Source organism: Myotis brandtii, unplaced genomic scaffold, assembly GCF_000412655.1.
Source record: "Myotis brandtii unplaced genomic scaffold, ASM41265v1 scaffold165, whole genome shotgun sequence".
NCBI classification, from domain to species: Eukaryota; Metazoa; Chordata; class Mammalia; order Chiroptera; family Vespertilionidae; genus Myotis; species Myotis brandtii.
The window spans coordinates 689,392-703,947 of record NW_005356042.1 but is presented as its reverse complement, the minus strand read 5'-3'; the positions used below and the strand labels follow the sequence as shown (position 1 = coordinate 703,947).

General features: G+C 47.0%; 1 protein-coding gene across 2 annotated transcripts; it reads left to right on the top strand.

Annotated features, from left to right (window-relative positions):
• The first annotated feature begins 3,968 nt into the window (after window positions 1-3,968).
• UPK1A (uroplakin 1A) lies at window positions 3,969-12,527 on the top strand. 2 transcript variants are annotated; one of them, XM_005862440.2, is made up of 8 exons: window positions 3,969-4,033; window positions 4,326-4,414; window positions 6,161-6,361; window positions 8,690-8,764; window positions 8,898-9,005; window positions 10,401-10,580; window positions 11,840-11,923; window positions 12,006-12,527. In XM_005862440.2, exons 2-8 carry the CDS (start codon window positions 4,334-4,336, stop codon window positions 12,048-12,050), a joined length of 774 nt encoding a protein of 257 aa, XP_005862502.1. In that variant the 5' UTR covers window positions 3,969-4,033; window positions 4,326-4,333; the 3' UTR covers window positions 12,051-12,527. The 2 variants fall into 2 exon arrangements, with proteins under 2 accessions (XP_005862502.1, XP_005862501.1); XM_005862439.2 differs by lacking the exon at window positions 3,969-4,033 and adding an exon at window positions 5,587-5,709 and having other exon boundaries at window positions 4,350-4,414; window positions 12,006-12,524.
• Window positions 12,528-14,556: the final 2,029 nt, after the last annotated feature.

Below are 14,556 nucleotides of genomic sequence, written 5' to 3'. Positions count from 1 at the left end.
GACCCCCCCTAACTGCCCCCCCCCCCGCCAGCCTGATCACCCCTAACCACCTCTGCCTGCCGGCCTAGTTGACCCTAAATGCTCCTCCTGCCGGCCTGGTTGCCCCCAACTACACCCTCTGCTGGCCTGGTCACCCCCAACTGCCCCCCCTGCTGGCCTGGTCACCCCACACAGCCTGCTGTTCAGTTATTTGGTCGCCCCTCACTAACCCCCCTGCCGGCCTGGTTGCCCCGTGCAGCCTGCTGTTTGGTCGTTACTGTGATGGTATCCTGGACAATTTGCATATTCCTCTATTATTAGTATAGATTCTCCTGGCTAAAAAAAAAGGGGGGGGTGGGGGAGGAATACTCTAACAGTGTCAGTATACACACAGAAAGGCAGTAGAGTATAGTGGTTATGGGGTAGGCACTTTCTGTGTTCAAATTCAGGCTCCACTATTTACCAGCTGTGAGACCTTATGCAAATAATTTGACCTCTCTGCATCTCAGTTTCCTCATCTATAAAATGAAATTAATGACACCTTCCTCATAGAGCTCTTTTGCAGATTTAATGAGATGTTACATGTAAAGTGCCTAGAACAGTGCCTAATACTATATGTAAAGTGCTGAGAGCAGTGCCCTGTATGTTGGAAATACTCTCTAAATATTGGTTGCTCCCAGCACATCAGTCTCCTTTCTAGGCTGTGGCACACCAAAGAAATTTCCTTCTCCCAGTCTTTTTTTTAAAGAACACTTAACATGGGACTTATTCTCGTAACAGATTTTTAAGTGTACAACACAGTATTGTTAACTATAGGTACATGTTGTACAGCAGACCTCAGGAACTTATTTATCTTGCATAACTGAAATGTTTATACCCATTGTTTAGCAACTCCTCATTTCCCCCACTCCCCAGCCCCTGGCAACCGCCATTCTACTCTCTGCTTTAATGAGTTTGACTATTTTAGATACCTCATACAAGTGGGATTATGTCCTTCTGAGACTGGCTTATTTCACTTGGCACAACGTCCTCCAGGTTTTTCCATGTTGTTGCATATTGCAGTATTTCCTTCTTTTCTAAGGCTGAATTATTCCATTGTATGTATATACCACATTCCCTCAGTCAGAAATGTTCTTTCCTGCCTTTTACCTGCTGGCCTCAGACTCTTCCTCCAATGTCCCTTTCTTCAGGAAGCCTCCCTCCATGCCTCCAGCTGGGTCAGGTGCTTCCTCTGAGCTCACACATTCACCTTTGTTTCCCCCACTGTGGCCCTGGTCACTCTGACATGTGCTTTCTCTCTCAATGCCTTGGTCATTTCAGCATTCCCCTGACCACTCTGGGTTGTCACACTCTGGTAAAGGTCTATCTCCTATGAATGCAAGAACAAAGCTGTCTTTTAAAAATATGTATTTTTATTGTTTTTAGAGAGAGAGGAAAGGAGAGGAAGAGAGAGAAACATCACTGTGAGAACGCAACATAGATCGGCTGCCTCCTGCACACCCCCTACTGGGGATTGAGCCCGCAATCCAGGCATGTGCCCTGAGCAGGAATCAAACCAGCAACCTTTCAGTGCACAGGACAATGAAGCCCAACCAACTGAGCCACACCCACCAGGGCGGAACAGAGCTGTCTTAATCACCACTGTGCTCCCAGCATTGCACCCCCTCTTCTTTGCCTCCCCCCGTACAGGGCTGGATATGAGAAAGCTCATTATGTTATGTGCACTCTTAATGCTTAGTTTAGGCCTGATCTATACTTGGTGCTCAATAAGTTTGAGAAAAAAATAAATAAAAAGACCTTCTGACTATCCCCACACTAGTGCTTTCCTTTTTTTTTTTTTTTTTAATCCTCACCTGAGCATATTTTTCCATTGATTTTTACAGAGAGTGGAAGAGAAAGGAAAATACAGAGAGAAATATGAATGTGAGAGAAACACATAAATTGGTTGCCTCCTGCGCACACCCTGACCAGGGCCCAGGCCAGGGAGGAACCTGCAACTGCGGTACATGTCCTTGCCCAGAATTGAACCCGGCACTCTTTGGTCCACAGGCTGACACTCTCTCTATCCACTGAACCAAACAGGCTAGGTTGCTTTCCCCTTTAAAAAAATTTTTTTTGTATTGATTTCAAAACAGAAAGGAAAGGGAGAGGGAGAGAAAAACATCAATGATGAGAGAATCATTGATCAGTTGCCTCCTGCAGGCCCCACAGTGGAGATAGAGCCCGCAACCTGGGCATGTGTCCTGACTGGGAATTGAACCATGACTTCCTGGTTCCTAAGTCAGTGCTCAACCACTGAGCCATGCCAGTCAGGCAGTGTTTTCCTCTGCTTCACCACCACACACTATGTCCTTATCTCCCCAGATCTTTCTTTCCCCTTCCCTTTTTTCCTCTCTCCTACTCACCTCACACTTCACACTGGTCCTACCTAGCTTCGAAATTTCCCTTTCTTGGGCACAATACTCAGCTGTCCCACACCTACCCATGAATTTCAGACCCTCCTTTGCTCAGCTGACCCAAAGGAGCATCTGAGATTCCAGCCTTTACATATTCCCTTAGTGCCCAAACTTGAGTTTTCAGAGTGTTGCTAAGTCTGCATACCTCTGTGCTGCCATTGATGACATCTTTGCTAAAATGAATTCATTTGGAAAGGAAAGTTTAACCTATGAAGTATTCTTGCAAAGAAAAACAGCTGAGCTACAGCCACATATGTGATGAATAAATCTCAAAAGCATAATGTTGAAGTGAAAAAAAAATCCATTTCATGAGGATACAAATTAATATGCATAATGTTTATTAAAACATCTAAAACCATTCTATACTTTGTTGATGAATATATACATATATACATATATGTTAAAAATGAAAATGTGTAATGGGAGTAAAAACTCAAAATGCTAACAAACATGTGAAAAGATGCTTAAAATCATTAGTAATAAGTGAGAATTGAAATAATGGCAGGTATCACTTTACACTGAATTACTCTGCCAAAAATTAGAATGCTATAAATATCACATGATCTCCCTCATATGTGGGATATAATGATCAACATAATTTAATAAACAAGAATAGATCCAGAGACAAATGGTGATGTGTGTGTGTGTGGGGGGCGGTTAGAGAGCAACCAAAGGACTTGTACTCATGCATATTAGCATAACTAATGGACACAGACACTGGGGTGGTGGGGGCTTACCAGGGGTGGGAATGGCTGGGAGAGGGGGTCAATTGGGAAAAAAGGAGACATATGTAAAACTTTAGACAATAAAAAAATTAGAATGCTGGATAAAACCAAGTGTAGGTGGTGATGGAAAGATATAGGAACCCTCATGAATTCTTGGTTAAGAGGGCACTAGGGACAACCATTGTGAAAAGCAACCTGGCACATACATATCCATGACCCAGCAAGTCTGCTCCCACCAAGCCCATTCAGTGTGCCCCCTCCCCTTTTTAGCACACCTCTCTTCTGCCCTTGTTGTACACTCATCTCAAACTCCCCTTACACACCCATCTCCTGCCATCCTCTCCCCTCAGCCCACAGCCCATGCAATCAGCCTCTGAGCCACCTGCCCCCTCCTCTCCTCACCACCTCCCTGTCTTGGTCTAGCCCTGTCCTCACCTGCCAAGTCTCTACCTGGGTGTCCCCCTGGGTTCCTAAATTTGGAAAGGTGTAACCACCAGCAGAAGAGGCAGTTCTGGGATTCAGGATTCACACACAGGTCCAACTTGGATCTCTCTTCTGCTCCCAGGAAGGCCTATGTCTTAAGGAGAGACATCAGGTGGTGCACTCATTCTACCCACCCCCCCACCCCCGCCCATAGCAACCTTACCAGGACCACATCACCCTGCCCATGTGGCCAGATACTAGCACAATCTGGAATATCAGGTCTATAAATCACTCAGGTGGGGCACATAAAGCTGTTCTCTCATGCTGATCTGCCTGCTTGACCTCTTGTCCCTTTTTCCAGACACTCTCCTCCCTTCCTAAGGAGGGGCCTGGGCATATATAGGGAGCCACTGTGGGAGGGGCTGGCCAGAGAAACTGCAGGCAGAGAAGGTGAGGAGGGGACTCTGGGGGTCTGGATGGGTAGAGGGAACTGGGGTGGTCTGAGGCGCAAGGAGGGCCAGTGCTGAGCTCTGGCCAGGGAGTGCCCTGCTTGGTCCTCACTATCCTCTTTTGTAAAATGGCCCATCAACCGGGGTTGTGGGAAGCTGAGCGCACTCAGTACCAGCCTAGGCCCAGCAGAGAGCAAGGACCAGCCCATGGCAGTTGGGGCGCAGTGTGTCCAGCTGGACCTTCCCTCCTCTCCTGACTTTTGCCTGGCCTCATCCCTGCTCATGTGTCCCAGGCACGACTATGGCTTCTGCAGCAGCAGAGGCGGAGAAGGGATCTCCGATTGTGGTGGGGCTGCTGGTCGTGGGCAACATCATTATTCTGGTGAGACATCCCCCAGTGCTGGGAGCTGAGTGGGAGGTGGGGAGAAGGGGGCAGTCCTGAGCCTGAGGGTGGAGGCTGAGGGCCCAAGACTCCCCAGCAGGCCAGTGTTGTAGGCTCTCAAGTCAGAGAAGCCTGCATTCGAATCTCAGCTCTGCCTCTCTCATCAGTGTGATCTTGAGCAAGTGACTTTAATTCTCTGTGCCTGTTTCCCCATCTACAGATTATGTCCTCATTATGGGGATATTTGTGTGGATTAATCCATGTATGACCCTCAGCTCAGAAAAAGTAATTAAGAAATGCTAACTATCGCCCTAGCCAGTTTGGCTCAGTGGATAGAGCATTGGCCTGTGGACTGAAGGGTCCCAGGTTCGATTCCAGTCAAGGGCACATGCCCGAGTTGCAGGCTCAATCCCCAGTGGGGGGCGTGTAGGAGGCAGCTGATCAATGATTCTCTCATCATTGATGTTTCTGTCTCTCTATCTCCCTTCCTCTCTGAAATCAATATAAATACATATTTAAAAAAAGAAATGCTAGCTATCAACATTAATATGATTACGAATATAAAGTGCCTGCTTGGCACACAGGAAGCCCATGATAATGAATAATAACAATGTCTTTTCCTTAATATTTAATGTTTTTTAAAAATATGTGATGCCTGTACATGGCTCTGGGGCCAGACAGCCTGGGTTCAAATCCCAGCTTTGCCACTTTCTATTGTGGGACCTGGGGTCATCTCTCTGAGCCTCAATTATCTTATCTGTAAGATGGAGATAAAATAGTAATGCTGAGAGGATAAAATGAGTTACTGGATTAATGTACTTAGACCAGTTTGGCATGTGTGGTTACTCTTTGTATTAGTGATAACAACAATGTACATTACAGCTGGTAACAATAATAGTCATCACACAGAAACCAATTACGAGGTCCAATGCCTGGCACACAGGAAGTAGTCTAGGAGTGTTAGTTTGATTGTTGTCAAACAGATCTACCAAGAAATTCCCTCTCTTTTGTCCCCCATTCCTTATCCTGCAGGTAACTAGATGTTTAGTTTTTCCAACATGCAACAAATGCAAGCAATAGGAGCAGATATACCAATTTTCTCCCTTTTCTGGCCCCAAATGTCACTCATTCCATATCCTTTTCATGCCTCCCATTTTCTCCTGCTCACATAGCCTATAGGCCGCTCCACAGAAGTCCTCGAAAGAGCCCCTCTGTCCTTCTCCACAACTGCATAGCACTCCATCGCGTGGCATCCTGGTGTCTCTGCCCACAGTGCTACAGGGGATCACCTTGTGGTTTGTGATTTTCCTACATGGGCACGTGTGTGTGTAGGGTTGATTTCTGCAAGTGGAATTGCTGAACCAGAGTTGATATATTTGTAATTGTTCTGGGAATGGTCAGATTCCCCTATTCAGAGAATAATACTAGTAAGGAAGGGCAGGTTGACCAACCATCTCCTCTGTGCCAGTCATCACTCAGGCTTTGCATGTGGCATCTCCTTTTGCCCTTAAAGCAACTGGCAGTGAGGGGAGAGGGGCAGTTCTGACTGGGCCCTCCTTCCTTTCGGGCCTGTGTCTAGCCTCAACCCTGTTCATGAAAGGCGATATCTTTGCCTCTCTTATTACATGCCCACTTTACTGAGCAGGCAGTAGAGGTTCAGAATGAGGAAGGAACTTGCTCATGGAGACTCATGCAGCTGGGGATGTTGCCCCTGAGTTGGTCCTTCTAACCTGCTGCTCTGTCTAGCTGTCAGGCCTGGCCCTGTTTGCTGAGACAGTATGGGTGACAGCTGACCAGTACCGTGTGTACCCACTGATGGGTGTCTCAGGCAAGGATGATGTCTTCGCTGGTGCCTGGATCGCCATCTTCTGTGGCTTCTCCTTCTTCGTTGTGGCGAGCTTTGGTGTGGGTGCAGCGCTCTGCCGCCGGCGGTCCATGATCCTCACGGTGAGTCCCCAGGAGGAGGGAATGGGGACACATAGGCACAAAGATCATCCTCATAGATTCATAATAACAACCACCACTGCAGCTACTAGTGTGTGTTCAACATGGCACTACACCCAGGCCTCATGGTAATCAATCATTTTATTTCACCTTCCCATAACCCCCAAACCTAGGCTCAGCTGTCACCATAATTTCAGAAAGAAAACTTGGACACAGGGGAGGAAGGGCATAAAGCTCTCTACACAGGAGGACAACTCTTGAGTAGCAGGACTGGGATTTGAACCTCAGTTAATTGGTCTCCAGAGTTTGTGCCCATAAGTGGTGCTGTCGATAATGACAATAATAATAGCACAACCAGCATTTAATGAGTGCTCTTTACTTTCTAAATGCTTTACATGGATAGTTCATTTATTCCCCACAACTCCATATGAGATACCGTCGTCATCATCATCATCATCATCATCACCGTCATGAGCCCACTTGACAGTTGAGATTGAGGCTCAGAGAAGTGAAGTCACTTATCCAAGGTCACACAGCAAGTGAGTGACTGAGCCTGTGCTCTCAGTCTCTGCCAACAACAATTGCACCAACAATATCCACACTTCCCAAGGGCCTCTCATGTGCCTCATATGCTAAGCAGTTTAGAAAATGAACTCTCAATCCTCCCAGAACCCCTCTGAAGTTACTAGATGAGGAAACTGAGGTTCAAAGAAGCCAAAGCCCAGGTAGTAGGAAAAACAAGGATTCTAATCCTGGCCTCAATGACACAGAACCAACACTGTGCTTCCTCTGTAGTTGAGGGCCTTTTAAATTCCCAGGAGCACCTACTTATTCAATCAACAAATGCTAATTGAGCAAGAACCATGTGCCAAACCCTATGCTAGGCACCGGAGCTATCTAGTGAGCAAAACATAAAGTCCTTGTCATAGAGGAAGATGCTCTGAGGGGGAGAAGACAGTGACCAGGGAAGGGTGAGCTGGAACTGGGGAAGCGGGTGGGGAGGCCTTGCAGCTAGAGAAAGTAAAGGCCTGGGGGAGGTGAGGAATGAGCCTGGGTGTGTATCTGCAGGAAGAACATTCCAGGTGAAGGGAACAGCAAGAGCAAAGGCTCTGAAGCCAGAGGAGGCCAGGAGGCCAGTGTGGCCGGAGCCAAGTGGAGGTGGGGTGAGAGAGGAGCCGAGGTGAGGGCAGATGGGGTTGGGGAGAGAATAGTGGGCAGTGGCATGGAGGATGAGGGAAGAAAGGGAAGGTGGGCCTGTCAGGTGGGCCTTATGGATCTTAGTAAAGACTTTGGCTTCACCATAAGATGGAGCCACAGAAAGGCTCTTTTTCTTTCCTTTCCTGTTTTCCTTCTTTTAAAATTTCTTTCCTGCATTTAATTCTCTGGCATAACAATTTAACCAAAGCCCTAAAAGTTCACCCAACTAGTAAAAAAAGTTTGTGTCTGTCTATTAGTTTGTCATTAAATAAGACATAGAAGTTTTAAAAAACACATTATGGGAAATTTCAAACATAGATGAGAGTAGAGAGAATGGCCTGATGAACCCTGTGTACCTATCACCTGGTTTCAACACAATTAGTCACAGACTGGCCAAGTTTGTCTCCTCTGCTCCACTCTCTGCCTGCCCACATTTTTATTTCCTGGGGTATTTTGAAGCACATTCCAGACACCAAGTCATTATAAATACTTGAGTGCACATTTCTCTGAGTGATAAGGACATTGTTTTAAAGCAGTCGGGCAAGTTAATGCCACAGCATTTCATCTCAGCAGTAGAGTTAGCAAATCCACGCCCCACACCCTGTTGGTTTAAGGGTGAAGGGAAGAGGTGAGGACAGGGATATCATTTACATTAAACACCAGTCAAATAAATTTTTATTTTTTTTTGTACAACCATCATGCTGCTGGCACACCTGCAAAATTCACCCTGGTTCCTTCAAATCTATCTTCCAATACCCAGTCTATGCTCAAATGTCCCTGGTTATCTCAAGAATCTCTCTCTCTCTCTCTCTCTCTCTCTCCCTCTCTCTTTTTTTTTCCTTCCTAGAGTAGACATTTATTTTACTGCATCCAAGCATATCCATTAACTTCAGGAAATACTTTACATATATTTTCATTACATTTTCCTCTAACTTTCTATTATGGAAAATTTCAAACATACAAAAAAGGGGAAAGACTTGAACAGTGAACACCTGTATACCTATCACATAGATGCTACCATTCACATCATTCTACACATTTTTAAGAATTTTTCATTTCCCTTGAGGGGGTGTGATTCCACAGGTTTTGCCCTGACTGTGCTGTTCGTTTGTCCCTGTCTCTATCTCTCCCCAGTACCTGGTGCTCATGCTCATCGTCTACATCTTCGAGTGCGCCTCCTGCATCACATCCTACACCCACCGAGACTATGTGAGCCAGTCAGAGGCCAGGGGAGGGGCATGACTTCTGGGGGGAGTGTGTTGAGGGTCTCAGGCTAAGGGTGGAGGTCGACTTTCCTTCCCACCCAACCCCACTGGACCCTATTCTTCCTGGCCCTCCACAGATGGTGTCCAACCCATCCCTGATTACCAAGCAGATGCTGACATTCTACAGTGCAGACACAGACCAGGGCCAAGAACTGACTCGCCTCTGGGACCGTATCATGATTGAGGTGAGCAAGGATGGGCAAGGGTGGCAGGGGGGCCGGGAGGACCTGAGGCCCTGATTGCAGAGGTAGATAGGGCTCCCATTATGCCCACAGGTATATGATATCCACTCATTTGGTTCTTATGAGGGAGGCTCTTAGTCATTGTCATTTTTCAGATGACTAAACTGGCCCCAAAACAGGGAAAGTCACTTGCCCAGAGTAAGTGGCTGAGCTGGAATCCAAACCTGGCAGCCTAAGTCCAGAATCCCTGCTCTTAGTCGTGGCATATATTATCTTAACAGCAAACATTTAATGAGCACTAACTTCTATTTAGCACTGTTCAATGCACTTTGAAAGTTTATTTAATCCTCACAACTACCCCATAAAGGAGATCAGCTTTTTAGTGATGAGGAAACTGAGGCAAGAGGTTGAGGAGCTTGAACAAGGTCACACAGCTGGTAGTTCACAGAACCAGAAGGATTCAAACCCAGGATGTTGCATTCCAGAAACCATATTCTTGGCTAAGCCCAACTTGACATGGCAGCACAGAGGAGAATATTGAGGATTCAAGGGAAATTGAGGTCCCAATTCAGCTTAAGTCATATAGCTAGCCAGGATTAGAGCCCATGTTTAAAGGGCCTGTGTTTTCATCTTTCAGGGCCCACAAAGTAAACACCCACAGGGACTAGAAAAAACAACAACACAAAAATCCACCTTTGCTGTCATTTAGCTCAGATTTTGTTGACAGTGAACTCAAAAGAATCCTATATAATAAAACCCTAATATGCAAATTGACCAAACAGCAGAACGACTGGTCACTATGACGTGCACGGACCACCAGAGGGCAGACGGTCAATGCAGGAGCTGCCCCCTGGTGATCAGTGCGCTCCCACAGGGGGAGCACCACTCAACCAGAAGCCAGGCTCAGGCTGGCGAGCACAGCAGTGGTGGCGGGAGCCTCTCCAGCCTCCGCTGCCAGGTGGTAAGGAGTGAGGGGTCCCGGACTGCGAGAGCCCCAGACTGCAAGAGGGATGTCTGACTGCAAGCTTAGGGTTTGGGCCTAAGCCGGCAGGCGGACATCCCCTGAGGGGTCCCAGACTGCGAGAAGGTGCAGGCTGGGCTGAGGAACGCCCCCCACCCCCACCCAGTGCACAAATTTCATGCACCGGCCCTCTAGTTTTAAAATAAATCATGATTGTGGGTTTGATCCAAATCCCTCATCAGCCTCTTGGTTCTGGAACAAATATCTTCTGGTCATTGCTCACACACACAGACACTGCCCTCCTCCTTGAGGCCCAGGACATGGGGAAGTTGGGCCCAGCAGTGGCCCAGAACAACCTTGCCCTTTCTCACTGTCTGACCTCAGGCAAGCAGCGGTCTGCTCTGAGCTGGAGCCTGACCCCTTGCCTTTCTCTCCAGCAAGAGTGCTGTGGCACATCTGGTCCCATGGACTGGGTGAATTTTACATCAACCTTCCGGGAGGCCACCCCGGAGGTGGTGTTTCCCTGGCCCCCACTGTGCTGTCGGCGGACTGGCAACTTCATTCCCCTCAATGAAGAAGGCTGCCGCCTGGGCCACATGGACTACCTGTTCACCAAGGTATGTCCCCTCCCTCCTGCTGCACCTGTCTGTGGTCTCTCTGGCCCTCTCTGATTCTTCTATCTCTTCCTCCTTTCCACTGTCTATTATTTCCTCCTCCCCTCTCGGGCTTTCTCTATCTCTCCCTTCTCTCAACTCTCCCTCCATTAGTCTCTCTCTCCCTCTGAAAGTTAGCAGGATGCACACAGGGTCTATCTGATTTAGACCTGGCACCTGCAATTTTTCTCAGGTTTTCTGGGATGAGCAACAACAATAATAGCAGTAGCACAACACAAATAACAACCCACATTTATTGAGCTTATACTTTTTACCAGGCATCCTTCGAAGTGCTTTAAATTTTGATCTTATTTCTCACCACAGCTTGATGAAGTAAAGATTATAATTATCCCATTTTACAGATGATGAAACTGAGGGGTCACTCGCTAGTGAGGGATGGAGCTGGGGTTTGATTTCAGGCAGTTAGGCCCCAACCAGATGCTTTAACTATTGTGAGGGGAGTGCAGAGGCAGAGAAAGAAACCAGAAGAGGTTAGAACTGGTCCCAGTGTTCCTCTGGTTGCTCTTGGCTGCCTGGGGCCCTTCAGCAGCATGTCTTAGATCAGGTGTGCAAACCATCACCACTTGCAGAATCAGACAGCCATGTTTCCAGCCCAGACTCTGGGCAGAGTGCTTACATGCATCTCCATGGAATCTTCACAACTGCTTTCAGAGGGCAGTGCTGTTAAGATCACCACTTTGCAGATGGGGAAACTGAGGTTCAGAGGTTCAGATTCATATGTAGGCCCCATAGAGAACAAGCGGTAGAGCTAGTGCATCACCTCGGTCCTGCCTAACTCCAGGGCACCTTTGTTCTTGGCTGATTCCAAGTTGGGGCAGGGGTCTACATGAAGAGTGGCTCTGGACCAACTCAGCTTCATCTCTAAATGAGGAGATGTCAGAAGTGGACTGATCCTAAAGGCACATTTCAAACCCTTGGAGCCTGTGGGCAGCATGGAAAGCCTGCTCTAAATAAAATCGCCCTCAGGCTGTCGTAATCACCATCATGGCAGCACCTACTTATACAGGTCCTGGATTCAAGGTCACATCCCTGCTCCCTGAATCCACGCTGGGAGGTAGGCACTGCCATAATCCCCATTGCACAAGAGAAAAACCAAGGCTCAAGGAAGGAAGTGACTTTCCTGAGGGCATACAGCAACTCTTGCTTTCAGCAGCCAACCTCCTGAGGGAATTTGCTTAAACCCTCATTTTCCCCCTGCCCAGGGCTGCTTCGAACACATTGGCCATGCCATCGACAGCTACACGTGGGGCATCTCGTGGTTTGGGTTTGCCATCCTGATGTGGACGGTGAGAGGCGGGGAGCCTACAGGTTGGGTGGGATGTGGGTGTGGGGCTGGAGCACCCCTAACCCAACTGCCTTCTCCTCCAGCTCCCTGTGATGCTGATAGCCATGTATTTCTACACCACATTGTGAGGAACGAGAAGGGATGGTCACGTGCACACCTTGGCCTCCTCCTCCTCCTGCTCCTGCTTCTTCCAGCTGAAGCTTGGCTGACTGCCTCACCTTTCCCTTTCCACCTCCTCACCCTTCCCTCCTTGTCCTCCCAAGATCTTTTACCAGGTTTCTGAGCTCTGCTAGGAATCTGAACCCCCTGGACATGCATGCATGGGCCCTTAGCCCTTAACCTCATTTCGTTTGGTTGATTTCTGGCCCATCTATCAGTGGCAACTTAAATTCCTATCCTTAGATCTCACCACCCATTCACAGATGCCTCCTTCATGGTGGATATTGCCATTATTACTGAGTGGGTTATGATTATCTATTGAAGCTCTGGTAGACTGGGATTGCTATGAGGGGAGGGACATGTTCTGTCATGGCCATTTATTGTCCCCAGCATTGCCCAACACTGGTTTGAGCATAGATATTCAATAAAAACTGTTTGCATGAGTTAATTTGTTTTCTTCTGGGACAAAGGTGAATGAACAAGAACTCTTCCAATGGAAATGGCAGAAACCCAACTGGCAAAGACTGAAATATAACAGGAAATTTATTGGCTCATGTAACTGAGTCAATAGGGCTGGATCCAGGAGTTCAGACTAGGTTTCTAGGAAACCAGCTTCACTCTGAGGCAGGATTTCTCTGCAACACTAGATGCACATCTGGATAGCTAAGCAACAGCACTGAGGAAGGGCCTCTGTCCCAAGGCCAAGGATTAAATTTTGCTATCTTGGTTTAGGTTCTAGCCCACCCTTTGGGTAGGGAAAGGAGAGCATCAGACTAATGACCCTGCTAAGAATGCATCCAGGGATGGTGTTGAGAAGGGGTTGTTTATCAAAGGAAAATCAGAGCACAGGGCCGATGCGCCAGTACAGGTGATAGACACCCCCCTATTAGGGACTAGAGCTTCCAGCAAGTTCTCTAAGTAATAAAAAATAATATTTTAACATGACAGACAGCAAACTTTAAGACTCTCCTCACTGCTCTTTTATCCTCTCTGAAGCAAGCTCATCCTCTGGCCATTTTTACAGCAATTAGGCCCTGCCAGGAAAGCCTGGCTTCCTTCCCCATCAAATGAAGTTTCTCGGGATCCTCATTCAGTCCTCACTGGTCTACTGATGGTCTGCAGGTGCTAAATTCAGATGCCAGCTTTAAAAAATCTGTAATGGTCAAAGAAGTCTATTGGGATGAAAAATTGGAAACAACCTCATATCCAACAGCTGGGGATGGGTTGCACAACTCATTTTATATCCTTGGACTGGAATCCTCAGTGGCTGCTAAAAAGAAGATAGCTCTGCCCTGGCTGGGTAGTTCAGTTGGTTGGAGCATTGTCCCGATATGCGAGGGTTGCGGGTTTGATCCTGGATCAGGGCACATACAATGAATGCATGGATAAGTGGAACAGCAAGTCGATGTTTCCCTCTCCTTCCCATCTCTAAAATGAATAAAAATCTGTATGGGTTTTAAAAAAATAAGATAGATCTATGTGAGCTTATACCAAAAGATGTCACAATGATATAAATAACCAGAAAGCATATATAAGGATGTTCATTGCAGTAACCTAAATGAACATCAGTAGATTAGTTCTAATTAGTACCCTGACCAGGGCCCGGGCCAGGTAGGAGCTTGCAAACAAGGTATGTACCCTTGACTGGAATTGAACCTGGGACCCTTTGGTCCACAGGCCGAACGCTCTAGCCACTAAGCCAAACTGGCTAGGGAAGCTATGCTATATGTTTACTTTACAACACCACAGAGTAATAAAAAATAATGTTTTAACATGGAAAAACCTCTAAGAAATGCAAAGTTGAAAAACTTGCTAACTGCATACAGTACTTTTATTCCTGTAGATACATATGTAGGGTTGGATTTTTAAAAAATGGGTCAAGATATTTTTTAAAAGTTTAAAATAATAGGGAAAATTTAAAAAAACATATTTTTATTGATTTTAGAGAGAAAGGGAGAGAGGAGAGAAACAGCAATGATGAGAGGGAATCATTGATCAGCTGCCTCCTGCACGCCCCCTACTGGGGATCAAGCCCACCTGGGACCCTTCATTCGCCGGCTGATGCTCTGTCCACTGAGCCAAACCAGCTAGGACAGGAAAATACTTCTTAAAAAGTAAATCAGCCTGGCTGGCATGGCTCAGTGGTTGAGCATCAACCTATGAACCAGGAGGTCACTGTTGGATTTCCGGTCAGGGCGCATGCCTGGATTGCAGGCCTGATCCCGTGTGGGGCATGCAAGAGGAAGCCAATCCATGATTCTCTCTCATCAATGATATTTCTATCTCTCTCTCCCTCTCCCTCTCCTTTCCTCTCTGAAATCAATAAAAATATATTTTTTTAAAAAATTAAAATCATTTGTAACCCTTTCACTTAAAAGTGTATAAAAATTTAGAAATGGAAGTGTTACGGGACGGGGCCTCGGGCCCAGAGCAGTTCTGCCTCGGGCCAGCCTATAGTGTGTGGGTTCTTCACTT